This window comes from Neovison vison, chromosome 4 (genome assembly GCF_020171115.1).
Source record: "Neovison vison isolate M4711 chromosome 4, ASM_NN_V1, whole genome shotgun sequence".
Lineage (NCBI taxonomy): Eukaryota > Metazoa > Chordata > Mammalia > Carnivora > Mustelidae > Neogale > Neogale vison.
In genome coordinates this window covers 151146255-151163601 of record NC_058094.1, presented here as the reverse complement: position 1 = coordinate 151163601, position 17347 = coordinate 151146255, and the positions used below count along the sequence as shown (strand labels likewise).

General features: G+C 35.8%; 1 protein-coding gene across 6 annotated transcripts in view; it reads left to right on the top strand.

Moving 5' to 3' along the window:
- Positions 1 to 17347, top strand: part of PCLO (piccolo presynaptic cytomatrix protein) — a 530926-nt gene that overhangs the window by 424047 nt on the left and 89532 nt on the right. Inside the window, exon 11 of one of the 6 annotated variants that reach the window (XM_044245922.1) lies at positions 4961 to 5049. The exons of the other annotated variants lie outside the window; for them this stretch is intronic. Within the exon in view, the coding sequence (XP_044101857.1) occupies positions 4961 to 5016 (56 nt within the window). The 3' untranslated portion in view covers positions 5017 to 5049. The remainder of the gene's footprint in view (positions 1 to 4960; positions 5050 to 17347) is intronic. 6 annotated transcript variants of the gene reach the window in all.

The window sequence follows — 17347 nt, the reverse complement described above, 5'->3', positions numbered from 1 at the left end:
TCAATATAATCAGCTCCTTAACCAATGGCCTCAAAAAATTAGATGCTTCCTCTGTAATAAACTCTCCTTTCTCTGTTCTATGTAGTGAAACCTATTTGATATGATTACAATTTTTGAATTCATGACATGCTTTAAAAAAAAAAAAAGCTTTCCTTAAAAATAACTCTTATGTTGTTCTCAGATCAAAGTACCAATCATGTCCAGATTTGGGGAGCCCATAATATAATTATCCATACCTCATGACAAGCAAAGACTTTGTTTTGTTTTGTTTAATCTGGTAAAGACCAGAGTCAGTTCTCTATGTTCCAACCATTTGTGCCTATGTCATTTGTACGTGGATCTTTCTTGTCCCTTAACACTGAGGTTTGTTTCCTGCATACCCAGGGCCCAAAAGTATCAAATAAAACGAGATTTCAAATACTATATGTAGAAATGAGTGTTGAAGAATTAATTTTTAATTACAAACATTGTGTACGTATTAAGATGTTACTCCTCACAGGATTTTGTGAAGCAAATAATAATACTGGTGGTCACATGCTACTATTTGTAAAGAACCATGTACATTTAAGACAGCATCTACAGTTGGTTAATTACCATTTTGATTACCTTTTCAGGAAAAAAAAATGCACAAAATAGAAACCATTACCTCTGGGTACACGTTCTTATAACTTTGAGCTTAACTGCTCATAAATATACTCTAGGGTTTTTGTTTTTTGGTTTTTCTTTTTTAGTTTTTCTTTGCTTAGAATTTTAATTAAGATCCCAGGGGGAGGAGGGGACAGTATTAGATTGTTAATGATACAGAAAAATAAAAAATAAAAAATAAACAAAAAAAATAATGATACCTGGAAAATGCAGCACACCGTTCCGTGCAGTGACAGAGCGTGAGGAGAGGATTTTCCCCTGGCAGTTCTTTTCTTGCCCAAAAGTTTTGTCAGAGGGTGACGGGCACAAAACAGAGGAGTTTTAAATTAGAAGTTAAAATCTCAAATCGAAATAGCAAGCGCTATGTGGAGATGTTTGCCACCTGACCCATGTTTCTGATTTATTTGCACTTAAATGGTGAGTGTGTTTTGTTCTCAGTCTTGTGAATTTTACCAGAATGGCTCAGTGGTTGAATGTCTCCAATTACACAGTAACCACAAGAAGTCAGGGTGAGATGTTCACTGATTCATTAAGGAGGACATGTTTTTTCTTAGTTTGAGCCCCCTCTCCAGTCAGGAAATTTACCTTCCGAGACTCGCACAGCTTATTCACAGTTTTCACCTCTTGTCTTTTGAAATGCCCAGCTCAACATCCCACCCTTTCTTTTTTTTTTTTTTTAATTTATTTTTTATTTATTTTCAGCATAACAGTATTCATTATTTTTGCACCACACCCAGTGCTCCATGCAATCCGTGCCCTCTCTAATACCCAGCACCTGGTACCCCAACCTCCCACCCCCGGCCACTTCAAACCCCTCAGATTGTTTTTCAGAGTCCATAGTCTCTCATGGTTCACCTCCCCTTCCAATTTCCCCCAACTCCCTTCTCCTCTCTAACATCCCAGCCTTTCTGTTCCACCTTCCCTGATGGGAGTGGGGCCGGGGGAGCTTCTCAGCATTTCATGGTTTGATGTATGCAACTTAGCACTTATGGGTGCTGACTTGTAATTTTGATTACAAATGTCTGAGTCTAAAAAAAGCTGTGGAGAATAATACAGCAGATAGCCATGTACCTGCCATATTTATTATATCAACGTCTTGCCATATTTGTTTCATATTGGGAAAGGGATATACATAAGTTAATTAAAGCCTCCTGTAGTCACCTCTCTTGTCCCAGACTTCTCCTCCTGTCCCAGATTATTAGACCTAATTTGAGATTACTCTTTCACTTGCTTTTCTTCACAGTTTTATGTACGTATTCATAAATGTTTCATATCTTGCTTGTTTCAAAAATTTTATATAAATGATATCTTAATGTATTTTTGCAGCTTCCCTTAGTCATATGAAGTTTATATGACTTATTCATAGTGATACATGTGGCTCTAGTTCATTTATTTTCACTATGGGGCAGAATTCTATTATTGTACATCTCTACTATAGTTTAAACATTCTCTGGTTATTTAAGTTATTTATGAGGTTTTTAAACTGTTTCAAGCAATGCTAGAATTGATTTTTTGAAGTAGTCTCCTAATGTACATGTGGAGGAATTTCTTCTACAAGTTAAATTTCTGGTTATAATGACTATGTTGTTAAATAATATAGGAGAATGTTGTATGGTTTTTTCAACAGTAGTTGTTTTTTCCGAGTTGCAGTCCAAAGTGTTAAACTGTTTTTACATTTGTGAGTAATAAATGAGTCTTCTTCTTTCTCTACATCTGTGGTCCTCTTTCTCTGAATTTTCATTTTCAAATGTAATATGCAATGGTGTCTGTTGTTTTTGTTTACCTTTCCTTTGATAATGTTGAATAGGGTTTTTCTCATCTGCATTTTGCCTGCTCTTTTGCTTATTCTTTAATTGGATTAGTTTATGTGTTTCAAATAGAATTTGAGGGAATCTTTATATATTCTGGTAATCCTTTGTCAAATAAGTGGGCTGTAGATGTCTTCTCCTAGTATGTGGCTGGCATTTTTTGTTTGTCTTTTTGTTTGTTCTTATACAAATTGAAATTTTAATATGGTCAAATTTAGCATTTTTGTTTCTGTTAAGTTTCATAAATGTTCTGTATTGTTTAGGAAATTGTTCTTACCCAAAAGTCTTAAAAATATTGCTCTATATTTTTTCTAAAAATCATAAAATTTTTCTCACTTTTCACATAATGTCCTGATAGAGAATTAAGTTGTTTTATTCTATCTGTGGTCTGAGTAGAAACTCTAGGTTTCCCCCTCCTCAATAAAGATAATCAGTTGTGTGTGTACCATTTATTGAATAGTGTGTCATTACTCCCACTGATCCACAATGCTCCATCTGTCAGATATTGAATTTTTTTATATATGTGTGGGTCTTTTATGACTCTTTGTTCTAATCTACTTGTCTGTTGTCTATCCCAACATCATTGTCACAGTTTTAATTATTATACCTTTATAATAAGTCCTGACATATGGTAGGTACCATATTGCTGTTCTTCAGAACCGTCTTGGGACAATTTTTAACCTATGGGCTTTTTTTTTTTTCTTTTTCCAATTTATTTATTTTCAGAAAAACAGTATTCATTATTTTTTCACCACACCCAGTGCTCCATGCAAGCCATGCCCTCTATAATACCCACCACCTGGTACCCCAACCTCCCACCCCTCCGCCACTTCAAACCCCTCAGATTGTTTTTCAGAGTCCATAGTCTCTCATGGTTCACCACCCCTTCCAATTTACCCAAAAGCACATACCCTCCCCAATGTCCATAACCCTACCCCCTTCTCCCAACCCCCCTCCCCCAAGCAACCCACAGTTTGTTTCGTGAGATTAAGAGTCACTTATGGTTTGTCTCCCTCCCTATCCCATCTTGTTTCATGGATTCTTCTCCTACCCACTTAAGCCCCCATGTTGCATCACTACTTCCTCATTTCAGGGAGCTCATATGATAGTTGTCTTTCTCCGCTTGACTTATTTCGCTAAGCATGATACGCTCTAGTTCCATCCATGTTGTCGCAAATGGCAAGATTTCGTTTCTTTTGATGGCTGCATAGTATTCCATTGTGTATATATACCAGCTTTTCATCCATATTTCAGAATCGTCTTTTCAATTTTCAGGAAAATCTGTGTGGGAAATTTGATGGTGATTGTATTGGAGGAATAGATTAACTTGAGAAAAAATAGATCTTTTTATACTGAGTCATGTCTATTTGAGTCTTAAATGCATTCACAATACTGGACCCTTGTCCTACCTAGAGATTTAATCATTGTATTTTGAATCACTACAATAAAATAAGTTAGGACAGTAAAAAAAAAAAAATTAACACATAACAATTGTTAAACTTATAAACAATTTTGTATCATTTTATATCGACTTTTAACAATACTATATCCCTAGAAAAGGCAGAGTAGAAAATATAAATATAGTAAAATTTTGTTAAGGAAATATAATGGGCCAAATGTAATCCTTCATGTGCATATCATTGGTTCTAAGTTTCATTTAACCACTGAAGTTCTTGAACTCATTCTCCCAATTTTTTTTAGTGTTGTGTATCCTAATTGTGAAATACATTACTGACATGATACTTTTAGAATTTCAACAGTTTCCATAAAAGAACAGTAAATCCATGAGAACTAAGCATCTTATAGTCAGTGAACCAAAAACATTTGATTTTGAAGGTAACTTGTATCTATATTATTACTATTATTAATGATTAAATCAAATTGGTTTGGAAGATTAGAAAGCCATTTAGAGCCAAGATAAGAATATAGTGTTAAGATATAAATGTAGCTTTAAGACCCTTTTAATGAACCAGTAGATACATAGAATAGGAGAGCAAAAGTTTACAACCATTGATGTCCACTGCTTGCTTTTGATTTAGCCAGGGATATAGGGAAAATTAGATTCTCCCATGTCATCATACCTGTGAAGAATGATCTCATCTTTTGTTCATCCATATGTCATTCTGTGAGGAAATATGCCTATGACATAAATTCTAATTCTTGGATATTGTTAAATTCTTAGTTTCTCTTGTTTCAGTGTGGGTGATATTGATCCAACTAGCTTGCTTTTTGTAGAGATGATTTGACAGGGTTTCTGGCAAGAAAATGCTGTTGGCTCTATGGTTGACAATCAGTGGTTGGTGTGAGGCTGAGGCTAGCTGTTTTTGGAATGGCGGTTTTGATGTGAAAAGTTGGCCTCCAGAAATCCTTGTTATGAAGAAGTCTCTGGTTGGAGAGTTAACTCCAGTAGTACTGTTAGAAGACACACTCCTATGTAACTTAAGGGAGAATGTTCCTAGGCAAGAAAGTCTCTATTTCTGCTTATGCTTTTTTGGCATATGTTACAGATGGCATGGCAGTGATCAAGGTTGGAGATCAAGAAACACACCACACAGATGAGTGAGCTTCCTTGTTCTTGGTCCTGGGGCATTACCAGGTACGGATTGGTCATTAGTATGAGATTTCTCAAAATTCCTACAAGCTAGTGTGTCAGGTACACATGACAAAAGAACAAATTTCATGTTAATACAAAGATTTCCTAATAAATATTTAGGAATCTATCTTATGGAAAGAAGAAAAAAAACTTGAGGCAACTGGACTGGTAGGTTATGATGTATTATTTTTAGGAGGCAGTGACAGCTTCCTTACTTTGTCAGGATATTGATGACTAGCGTGTTGCCAGGACAAAGAAATATATTTATCATTTTTTATCCACTTACTTTGAAATTAATCAGAGGAAATGTATGTTCGATTTATAATATTTCTGGTAACGATATCAAGAAAACTAAAGAATTACCCTGTTTTGTACATTTTTTGGTAAGTGTAATAATCCCTACCATAATTTGCTTGCTTTTATTAACAAGGGTAGCATACCTTGAAATGCTTATGTATGTTCAAGTGATACTGATTCTTAAATTTCTGGATTTGTCTAGTCAGTATGCCATAACAGGCTACATTTGTGTGTGTGTGTGTGTGAGAGAGAGAGAGAGAGAAAGAGAGAGAGAGAATTGGAGTGGTTGTTTTGGAAGCAAGAATGCTGAACTATCTTTAATATTCATAATAGATCTTCATCAGCTAATGTTTTCACATGTCCCACATATCCAAAGAATGTGTTTTAAGTCAGACAGGTCAGAATTTAAATTCAGCTGTTGTACTTAACTGCCTGGATATGTTGTTCAACTTTTAGTACCTTGGTATTCTCAGTAAGGAAATTGAGATAATAATAGTCAGATTTAGAAATAATGTACAGGAAATATTAAGCACAGTATTTGGCATTGTGTTTTACATAGGTGACAAAAAGAGCATGTTTACTTTCACTTTGGAGATCTTTGATGGTAAAAAAAATATTTACTACGTTAAGATTGAATTCTTTGGCCCTTATACCTGCATATGCTTAGATAACTGACCATCATCAGTTCTGATCTCTGAACTACAGGGACATAGAATATTTCTCATTAACAAAGCACCGAACTTGGGTCAGAAACATGGAGATAAAGCCATCTTCAAGACTTTAGTCAAGTTACTGATGTTCCCTCAGTCTCCTTTTATCTCATCTGTACAACTGAGAGGTTTTAAGACCTATCTCACAGGGTTAATGGAATGAAAGGAGCTGGTATATTTTATGTGCTTTGCTAACTCTAAGGCACTAGATTTAGCTATAGTCTAGTAGAAGTTACTTTTTTAAGGACAGATAAAATTATTTGCGTGGATGACAATAAATCTTAAAAAGTTCAGGCTTCCCATGGGGGAACACTGAACTGTTAGAGCTGTCTGCTGTAGTGAAATATTATTTCCGTTATCAGGCCTGAATAAGTTAAGAACAAACAAACAGGGAATTATTATTTCCGTTATCAGGCCTGAATAAGTTAAGAACAAACAAACATTCAGGGAATGCCTGAAGTGATTAAGCCATTTCTCATTTTAACTGTAAAACCACTGTTTCGGCTAATCTTTGAAAAGGCTTCTAAGTTTTTCTTCTTATCACCAGTCTGTTAATCAGTAAACCTCATGTCTGGTTAAATCTCTGGATTAGGTGCCACGAGTATCTGTTCATGTAACTTTCACGGTCTGTTAGTCAGACCGTGTAACAAAACACATTTTGTTAGTGAGCAGAGCTGTGGTGTAGGTGTCTGATGTCTGACCCTCAGTGTCTGGACTCATTTTTCTCATCAACTCTTTTTGTATGGGACTTTTGACGAATCACAGAAGCCCATTGGGTCTTGGGCATTAAATGTACAGAATCCTCCTCTAGACCCTTCTCTCCTGCATGCTTGGGAGAACCTTTACCTGTTGAAGTGATGTCAGGGAGAGAGTGAGCCTTGAGAATAGAAATGGTCCATGGTCAAATGTTTCGAACAAGAAGGTGAAATGGTAGCATATGAGCCCTGATGAGCTGAGTGTGTTGGACGAAACAAAATTCAATCCCTCACATTAAGAAGGTGGGAGCTGAAGAGATAAATGAGACCAGAATGGAGAAATTATGACACTGATGAAAGTCAAGTGTCAGGGCTCCTTCATGCAGTAAGCCCCCGACACAGCTCCAGAAAGTTCCGAGGAACTGGTCGTGTTTGTGGCATGTGTTGCTTTTTCACCATTTGTCATATGTTGTGGCTTTTTTTTGTCCTTTTAACCGATATTCACTTGTATTCCATTTCGTATTCATAACTTTATATTTTTTCCTTAAAACCGCGTAAGCCTCAGGCCCTGCAAAACTTGAATTCATCCCTGCATGAGATGTTTCTTAATGGGAAGGATACTGAAGTGTGTACTGTAGAATTATAAGAATGTATTGGGGTGCTATGATAATATACTGAGGTTAGATGGAGGTAAAACAAAACAAAATGAAACACAACAGGGAGTTTGGCGAGAAGGTTGTTGTCAAGGTGTGGTGGTGCTATTATTAGGAATACCAGAAATAATGAAGAATATATATGAGTTACAACATGTGTTCAGTAACTACTCTGCACAGGTCTATCCTAGAACGATATGATGCTATCCTGCCTATAGTCTAGAAAGGCAGTGGTTAAAAAGTACTCACTGTGGAGGTAAGGTTTGATGAGGGTCTAAGTGAATAAAAATATAAAATAATTCTGAGGAGCTAGAAGAAAGTTACCTTTAAGGAAAAAAATCATTTTTTAGTGACTTTTTATGAGCACTTTATGTTTTTTTTGGTTGTGGTAAGAGGACTATAGAAATTCAGAACGCCCTGGTGTATTCCATGTGCCTTAGAAACCAGTACAATAACTAAGTGGAGATTACAGATATGCTCCCTCCCATCCCAAAGAATCCCAGGTAACCTTCTGGTAATTTCTAACAGCAGATTGTAAACTCAGGGCAAGGAGCTATCCAGGAACTGAAACAGATCTTTCCCAGCTTTCATTCATTTCATTGTTAACTTTTATAGTTATGACATTCTGCTGTGCTCCAGCTAGAGCGATGAGTGTTGAAACAGAAAGAATGTTCTGCAGAAATGCAGGTTTTTAGGTTTTCATGCCAGCACTCAATGATTTCAGATTAAAGACTTTTCATATGTATAGTAAATTACACTGAGCATTGGAAGAAAATAAGATTTCTTTCTTAAGCTCCTTTTGTTTTCTTTTACTCTTTAGTCTTTCCTAGATCCTCCTCATCATCCTTCATGGTGCTTGAGTCTGCTGAGGTCTATGACTGATCCGTTTACTTCTATCATTTTTTTTAGTACTTGCTGGATAGAATGATCTCTCTTGACCCTGTGGGGACATAAATGAAGGAAGCATGGACTGTACCTTTTAGCAGGCGAGACAGAAAATAGAAAAACTATTTATAAGAAGCCTATATTTAATGGTGGTGTGTGCTACAGAGAGGAATCCAGCAGGAGCAGAGATACGCCTATAGGGAGGTGGCCTTGCAACTTTAGAGGGTGTTCGTGGAGGGCCTCACCCAGAAGGCCAGAACAGAGTAAAGTGCCCAGGGAGAGGAAAGACGGAGCCAGAAGGTATCAGCATTCTAGCAAACAAATGAAAAGGGCGGAGGCCCAGAGCAAGATCATGCCTGGTGTGTGGGAGGAAAGCGGAGACAGCAAGGAGCCCTGCGTGGTGGGAGCTAGCATGTGAGAGACGGCAGCAGAGGTTCCGGTCCAAGCAGTCACAGAGATCGAATCTTGTGGGCCATTGTCAGGACTTCAGCTTCTGCTCATGTGTGATGAGAAGTGCCTGGGCTGACACATAGGAATACACCTCTCTTTCTCTCTTTAAGTAAATAAATAAATCTTTTTTTTTTTTTTTAAGGGGGGATGGGGAACCCGGGGGTTTACCTGAGCACAGGTTGAGCATCTGACTCTTGGTTTCAGCTTGGGTCATGATATCAAGGTTGTGAGATGGAGCCCCTCGTTGGGCTCAAGTCTCAGCAAGGAGTCTGTGGAGAGTCTTTCTTTCCCCCTTCCCCCGCCCCTCCCTCTACTTGTGCATGCACACTCTCTCTCTTTCTCTCCAAAGAAATAAATCTTTTTTAAAAAACTTAAATAGGGAGTGTCTGGGTGGCTCAGCGGGTTAAAGCCTCTGCCTTCGGCTCAGGTCATGATCCCAAGGTCCTGGGATCGAGCCCCCACATCGGGCTCTCTGCTTGGCAGGGAGCCTGCTTCTTCCTCTCTCTCTGCCTGCCTTTCTGCCTACTTCTGATCTTTGTCTAACAAATAAAGAAATAAAAAATCTTAAAAAAAAAAAAAAAAAACTTAAATAGGAACAGTCTGAGTGCTGTAACTAGGATAGTTTGAAGGAGTGAAGGGTAGCAAGACAGCAGTTAGGAAACTAAGGAAATAACCCAGGTGTGAGATGTGGCTCTTCAGACCAAGGTGGGAATAGGGACATAATGATAAAGAATGATAAAGTGTTATATTACATTGTGTATATATTTGTGTACACACACAGCCAATACAACGTGTGTGTTAAATTTCGGCTGAGTGAAAATGACCTCAGCGTTTTCACTCATTTGTTCCTAGACATAGTATTCAGAATTAGCAAGCCAAAAGCCCCTCCCCCATATTTTGAAATCATAAATCCCTATATACTATAACAGTCCTACAGAGTGAAACATGGAAGAGACCCAAAACTGCCAGAAGTGGAAGGGCCACAGGCAAGAAAGGTGTAGGCCCTCTCCAAACTGCAAATGTTATTAAAGTGATAATTTGATTATTGTAAACCTTGCCTCTTATGTCTTATGTTATCAAATGAGTTGAGTCCGAGTTCATGGTGATCTACTAGGCCTGTGGAGGACATACACCACCAACCTTTCTGGTCTCATTTCTCTCTTCAGCCCATGTAATCATCTCACCTTCTTAATGCTAGGGCTTGAATTTTCATTTTATACTTAAAGCAGAGGAGGTGGTCCATACTCATTCCCATTTCTCAGCTTCCTACCCACCCAGCCCCACAGAGTTCTCAAATCCTGGAGCCAGAGTTTTGTTTACCTTCCATGATGCTCCTACGCCTCCCTGGGAGAAAGCATTTCGGGAGTCATAAACTGATTGACCTTAGTGACCCAGAATCTAGTCCTCTCTCTGACACCCATTAAATCTCTGACACCCATTAAGTCTACTCGATGTGGTAAGTTTTATCATAATCAAATGAATTCACTTATTTTGTTTTCGCACTTAATTCTAAAATATTAGCTATAGGGACGCCTGGGTGGCTCAGTTGGTTGGACGACTGCCTTCGGCTCAGGGCGTGATCCTGGAGTCCCGGGATCGAGTCCCACATCAGGCTCCCAGCTCCATGGGGAGTCTGCTTCGCTCTCTGACCTTCTCCTCGCTCATGCTCTCTCTCACTGTCTCTCTCTCTCAAATAAATAAATAATAATAAAAAAAAAATAAATGTGATAAAAAAAAAATAGTCAAGATTTTAGAATTGGGTTCTGTGTATCTTAAACAGAAAAAAAGCCCTTAGAGTGCCAGTTTTCCTGAATTTAGTTGAGGAATCGGGAGGGCTGGCTTTTGGAACTACCACTAAATGTAATTTCTAAAGCTGAGGCTTCACATCTGTAAAAGTAGGGTAAGTTACACTTATCTTACTGATTTTACTGGAATGCTATGAAGATAAAATGAGAAAAAGTAGGGAAAATGATTTTGTAAAAAAATAAAGTCCCATATTGTTTCTATTAACATAAGTGAAATGGGTCTGATTTTGCTTCTTTTAATCAAAAGGACTTCTTATAATTAGCCAGTATGTGTATGAACATCCTTCATAATTCATAGTACATATTGCTGTTAGTTTTTATAGTTGTGATCATGTATGCTTATGAATTAGGAGAAATAATTTTTCTTCATGAATTTTTGAGAGCCGGAGGGAAAATAGTGGAGTTTTATTTTACATCAGTGGGTAGATCTTGACGTTAAACTGTTGTCTTCTGCAGCACCTGGGTGGCTCAGTCCGTTAAGCCTCGGACTTTTGTTTTCCTCTGGGTCATGATCTGGGCAGGATCCAGCCCTGCTGGGCTCTGTGCTCTGAGCTCATTTGGGAATAAGCTCAGGATTCTCTCTCCTCCTCTTCCCCTCCATCTCCCTCCCTCCTTCACCTCCACCATCCTCCCCCAACGCCCGCCTTCCCCCGCAAATGCTCATGCTAGCGCCTACTCTCTCTCTCAGATAAATAAAATCTTTGTTTCAAATGTTGTCTTCTTAGGCAATTTTGTTTTTTTAAGGAAAAAATCAGTTATTGTAATGTATTTCATATTATTATATAGATAGAAATATCATTTTACATATTAAAAGTGATTTGGAACTTTTGGAATGAAATTCTGCCATCACATGGTATTTGTTATTTATTGACCATCTCTCAGGCCAATGTAAATTATTTGCTAATTCTTCTTTGATATGTGAGAAATAAAATATTGACAATTTTTATGAAGTAATGATTCACTTTATTTCTTTAAGATTCTCTCAGGGTGATAAAATGGTTATTGATTTTTTTATTGTTTGAAATGGCTTCCTTATTCTATTTATATCCTTTAGTGCCTCAAAGGGTGAAAGAATTTATACATTAAAAGTTTACCATTTTACTTTCGATTATACTATTCCTAATAATGATATAGTATCCTTGGCTCAAAAATAAGCAAAATATTATTGTAATATTGTAATGTGTTGTAATATTTCTAGTGATGAATACTTAGGTCAGGATAAAAACTCCTACTTTTTTGTCAAAAGAAAAATTCTGTTTTCTTATATAGACTAAGTAAGTATATTTGCATTAACCTTTTGCTTTTAAATTTTGTTTGGGAGATTTCTTTTAGGAATTTTCCTTTTCTGAAATACAATTTTCTTTTTATCTGATTTTACACATGATTTAAAGTTATAGTTCAATAATCAAAGTTTTGTGCATTCTATCTGTGAACTAATGTTTGAACTGGAACTTATATTGTCTGTATGTATGTTAATTCTCAGTGGAGAGGATGATGATGGTGTTGATATTGCCACTGATCCAAATAACTCCTGTATTTATTAGAAAACTCCTTTTCCTAGAATAAAGTGACAATATGTTGGGTTGAAATCTGTTGTCTGAGTAGTGGGATACATTTAAATAACATTAAAAAAGAGCAGTACAGAATATATGAATATTAAAAAGGTTAAGAACATAATTAAAGTTAAAATCCTTAGTGGTTCAGTAGAGATACTTAAAGTAGAGGAGGCGACAGTTAAGGCAAGCATTTCTCTTGGACAGTTGCATCCTGTAGCCTCACTTCCTATGTCCATTCAATTAAGTATGTATCTATATATACATGAGTGCCTTTGGGATTAGTGGGTTACACTCTATTTAATGGTACTGATCTGGTAATACCAGTGAATTACAAAGTTACTTGAAAATATCCACTTTGTTCTAACAAAATTAATTGGGAAATTAAGAGTTTATGAATTTATGAAATTCAGTCTACTTCAGATGAGATGTTAACATCACATACCTATCATTGGATAGCTCCATATATTATATGATTTTCCTGGAATTATTAACATTTTACTAATCTACCCATATCCTTTTTCTTGTTTTATTCAGCTACATACTATTTTAATCTGTTTCAAATAATATATCTAATTCTAAAAACCATAAACTGTGGCCATAGAGTGACATTAGCATCTATAATCTTTCCAGGAAATATTAGACTGTAGTATTAGATTATTTTAGAGTTTATAGTGATTAGATTATTATAGAGTTTATAATCTATATATAGTATTAGATTATTATAGTTTATAGTGATTAGAAACATTAGAAATACAATCCTATCATGATAATCTTCTTCAAGTTGAACCACAGATCACAGCTAATTATATACCCCTTTTTACCTTGACTCTATTTAAAAAGCATGAATTTGCAATAACCCACCTTGTCTAATATAGGGTTTTCTTTCCTTTTTAAAGGCTGAACAGCATTCTACTGCAGATATAAAGCATGTTTCATTTATCATTTATCTATCAATGGATATTTAGGTTATTTCAATGTTTTGACTATTCTGTATGTAACTATGAGCATGGTCGTGCTACCATCTCTTTGAGATCCTGATTTCAATTATTTTGGATAAATACCCAGAAATGGGATTGCTAGATCATGTGGTAAATGTGTTTTTAATGTTTAGAAAACATAATGTTTTTTATAAGGGCTGCACCATTTCGTATTCCAACCAAGTACAAGATTCTGATTTTTCTTCTCTTTAACAACGCTTACTGTCTTGTTTTTTTTTTTTTAATTGTATAATGGCCATTCTAACAGGTGTGATTTTTATTTGAATCTCCTTGATAATTCGTGACATTGGGTAGTCCTTCCTACATTATTTTCCCTTATAGCAGCGTTTAGCATGATTTCCCATCAGTGTGCATGTGCAAGTGTGCTCTTTGCTTATTTTCTGGGAGTGGAATGGAGACAAGAGATGAGAAAGTCAATTAGCCTTTTTTTTCATTCCTAATTGACATTGTTTATCCACCAAAAATGGTGCACCCCACAAAAATGATCTGTTTGTTCAACTATCTTTTCATTTTTTGCATGTCCACGTCTTCAAATAAAATTGTCATATAGAGATTTACCTGGGTGATTCAGTCGTTTAAGCATCTGCCTTCAGTACAGATCATGATAGCAGGGATCAAGTCCCCCACCAGGGTCCTTGCTAAGCCAGGGAGCCTGCTTCTCCATCTCCCTGCTGCTTCTCCTGCTTGTATGCATGCATGTGCTCTCTCACTCTCTCTGACAAATAAATAAATAAAATCTTAAGATAAAATAGTCGTATAGATAAGAAATATATTTTTTTAAATTATCTTTTCATTATAATTAAGATAGATTTATTTTTAAAAAGTATGTGTTTTTTGTGCTAGGTTTTACATATTTGAGCACCATTTCTATGTTGATGCACTATGAGGTAGGTTTAATTAGCATAAACTGAATGAGATTTTCTATTTGCTGAAACTAGCATTGGCCTGAGAGATAGATGAAGTTCATACTTCTGCACTACCATTAACTAACTGTGTGCTATTGGAAGTCTTGTCACCTCATGTTTCATGTTTCTGATGTATTCTATAAGAAATGAAAACTAGAGCATCTGCAAGGATCTTGTTTGCTTTGTAACGTGAGACTATAAAATAGTTGTGACCTGCTTTTACAACACATTTTATTTATATGATTCTTTTTCAGTGACTTTTTTATTGTTGACCATTAATACTGCAAAACATGTGCTAATATATGTTCTTTGTAATTTTGTTTTTTGTGATTAGAACTAAACCTATTTTAGATCTATGAGTAGTCATTGACTCTAAATATTTCAGTGTATTCAACCTAGAAAAAAACAGTGGGCCTGCCCAGACTATTCAACTACAGTCTTTCATAATTCTTGGATTTTTTTTTTCCTATTTGCAATGTTGTGAGAATTTTTTTTTATTTTACAATTATTTATATTTATATATAATTTATATTTGCATGCCACACTTTGCTTACTTTGCTTGTTTTTATAAAAAGTGTGAATGAAAGAAGAAATAGGGGAAGTGAATCACTCCAGACCCCATCCCAAATTAATGACAGTGTTAAATACAGAATTCAACTTCTTTAACTATGAGCTATCGAAAAATTGGGTGCCTGGGTGGCTCATTCAAGTTTGACTCTTGATCTCAGCTCAGGTCTTGATCTCAGGGTCCTGAGTTCAGGTCCCACGTTATATATCTATATAAGCTGTATAACATTACTCAAAGAACTCTTATCTGTGGTATTATCATAGCATATACTTTTCCCTAACAATCTGTTTAATTTATATTGGGCTTGTTTACTCAGTATAAAAATATGCAATAGTTTTAAGCAAAGAAGTAGAAAGTTACCTCAAATCTCATATCTCTCGCATATATATATATATATATATATATGCCTTCCTTGGCATATATATATATATATATGCCAAGGACACACACACAAATATATATGTTTAATACTACTGAAATTTGGAAGAATGTATATTTATAAAATTGACATTAAATATTCTAAGGCATTTAATTCTATTATCAATATACTGTGAAGACAGGATATTGGATATTGTGATAGATCACATTTTTAAAAATGTATAACTTAATAGAGTTAAAATTTTAGTATTTCAGGTTAAAAGCAGCTTTTAGTTTGAATGGCACTAGCACTGATTTTTTTTTTATTATTATTATTACTTTAGAAAGAGGGAATGGGGGTAGGCAGAAAGAGAGGGAGAGAATCTCAAGCAGACTCCACGCTGAGTGTGGAGCCTGATGCAGGGCTCAATCTCAACCCTGAGAACATGACCTGAACTGAAACCAAGAGTTCGTCACTTAACCAACTGGGCCACCCAGGCATGCCCAGCTTCTAAGTTTAAACCAAATTTTGATTCAGACTACAAACAGTATTCCAGCCCCTGAGTTATCCAATCCAGACGCAAATGTGGCAATGGCCAGAGAAGATAAACTAGATAGGGTATTCCCTGGGGGCCCGGGGGCGTCAACCCCAGCCCTGAGAGCCTGAACAATGACCACAGAGGGCAGTGAGAGGGAAGGTGGCGAATGCAGAAGAGGAAAATCAGATGACATGATCCCTATGCTTTAACATCTTACTATATATGTAAGGTAAATTTGTGGATAAGAAAAATAATGAAAAACAGTGTGTAAATTTCAGAATCCAAACTATTTTTTCACATCTTCATATAAAGCTCCTTCTCAAAAATTGCATTTTCATAAATTGTAAACAACCAGTTGTTTTTTCATTGTGCCTAGTCATAGTCTTCTCCCCCTCTTAGAGTCGAAATAAACTGAAAAAGTGATCTAGCAATATTCTCCCCCTTGAGGAAGCCAAGGAAGGCAAATTAGCCAGTTTGCTGAAGGTCACAACGTCTAGTAAATAGCCAAGCTAAATGTGAACACAACATGATTATGGAGAAGAGAAAGTATCAGCAGTCAGCAGTACCTTGGTTCTTAAAACACACTTCTGAAAAAGTATTTGTCTTTCTGAAAATAGCATATATATTCCTTATTAAAAGAAGGGTAGATTTTAATTTTTTAATGTTAAATATCAGATACATTCACATCATTGCATTTGAAAGTATTATTAGACTATTGGTTAAAAAACTAGAATGTAACATTTTATTGTAACCCTTTTGAAGTAATTCAGACTACATTCTCAATAAAAGGAAATTCAGATTATCTTCCTTTCAGTGTATCTCTGGAGTCATTGTCCTTGTTAATGGAAGTTGTTCTGATGGCCTCTTCAAGTTGTGAAATCATTTTTAAAAATTTAATTGTATTTAAATTCAATTAATTAACATATAGTATACTATTAGTTTCTGGAGTAGAGTTCTGTGATTCATCAATTGTATGTAACATCCAGTGCTTATTACTTCAAGTGCCCTGTGAGATCATTTTAAATTCAACTCATTCAGGTGAACAAGGGAAATGGGGCTCCTGCAAATCCCTAAGGTTGGATACCTCTAGAGTGTGGAGAATGAGGAGGGAAAAAGCAGGCAGAGAGAGACTGCTTCTGTGAAAGTCACTCCAGGTTTATATATGTTATGTACCAAGGCTCTGTTTTAAGTTTTGATCGAACTATGTATTCCAAGAGTAAAAATAAGAGTTGATCATAATGACAGTGACAAAAATGGCAACATTATTATGAGATTAGCTCTTCAAGAAGATACTTTACAACCTTAAGATTTTATGCTTCTAGATGAGTTTTCTTGGGAAAATACATCTGAGTTTTTAATGTCTTGTCATGACTGAGGGAGTCTCTTTTGTCCTGTAAATAGACAGGACACTATTCAAATATTATTTTTTCCCCTTACACTTTCCCTTCCTCCACTCTTTTTTCCCCTCCCTGATATTCCATTCTTCTGCCATTTTTTTCTTTCCTTCCTTTATGTTAATGTATAAATTGGTTTAAGTTCTAAAGTACTAAAAAAAAAACCTGTATAGTAGAATAAAATATATCTATGTATTTCTCTTATATTAACATTCCATCAGTTGAAAATGAATGATTAATTAGTATAACTGATGTGGACAATATATTGGACCCCTGAAACTCACTTGCAAGGTTTGTTCACAATTTAGAAACCCAAGGCAAATGACCATTTCAGATTCTGAGTTTTTGCTGCTGCTGCTGATTTATAAACGAGTTTTGAGAGCTAATGTCCAGATTTAGGAAATTAATCTATAGTCATGGTTAATAATATCAATGGAGAAAAGTACAACATAAAGTATTATTAATTTATGATATACATTTATTTTTTAA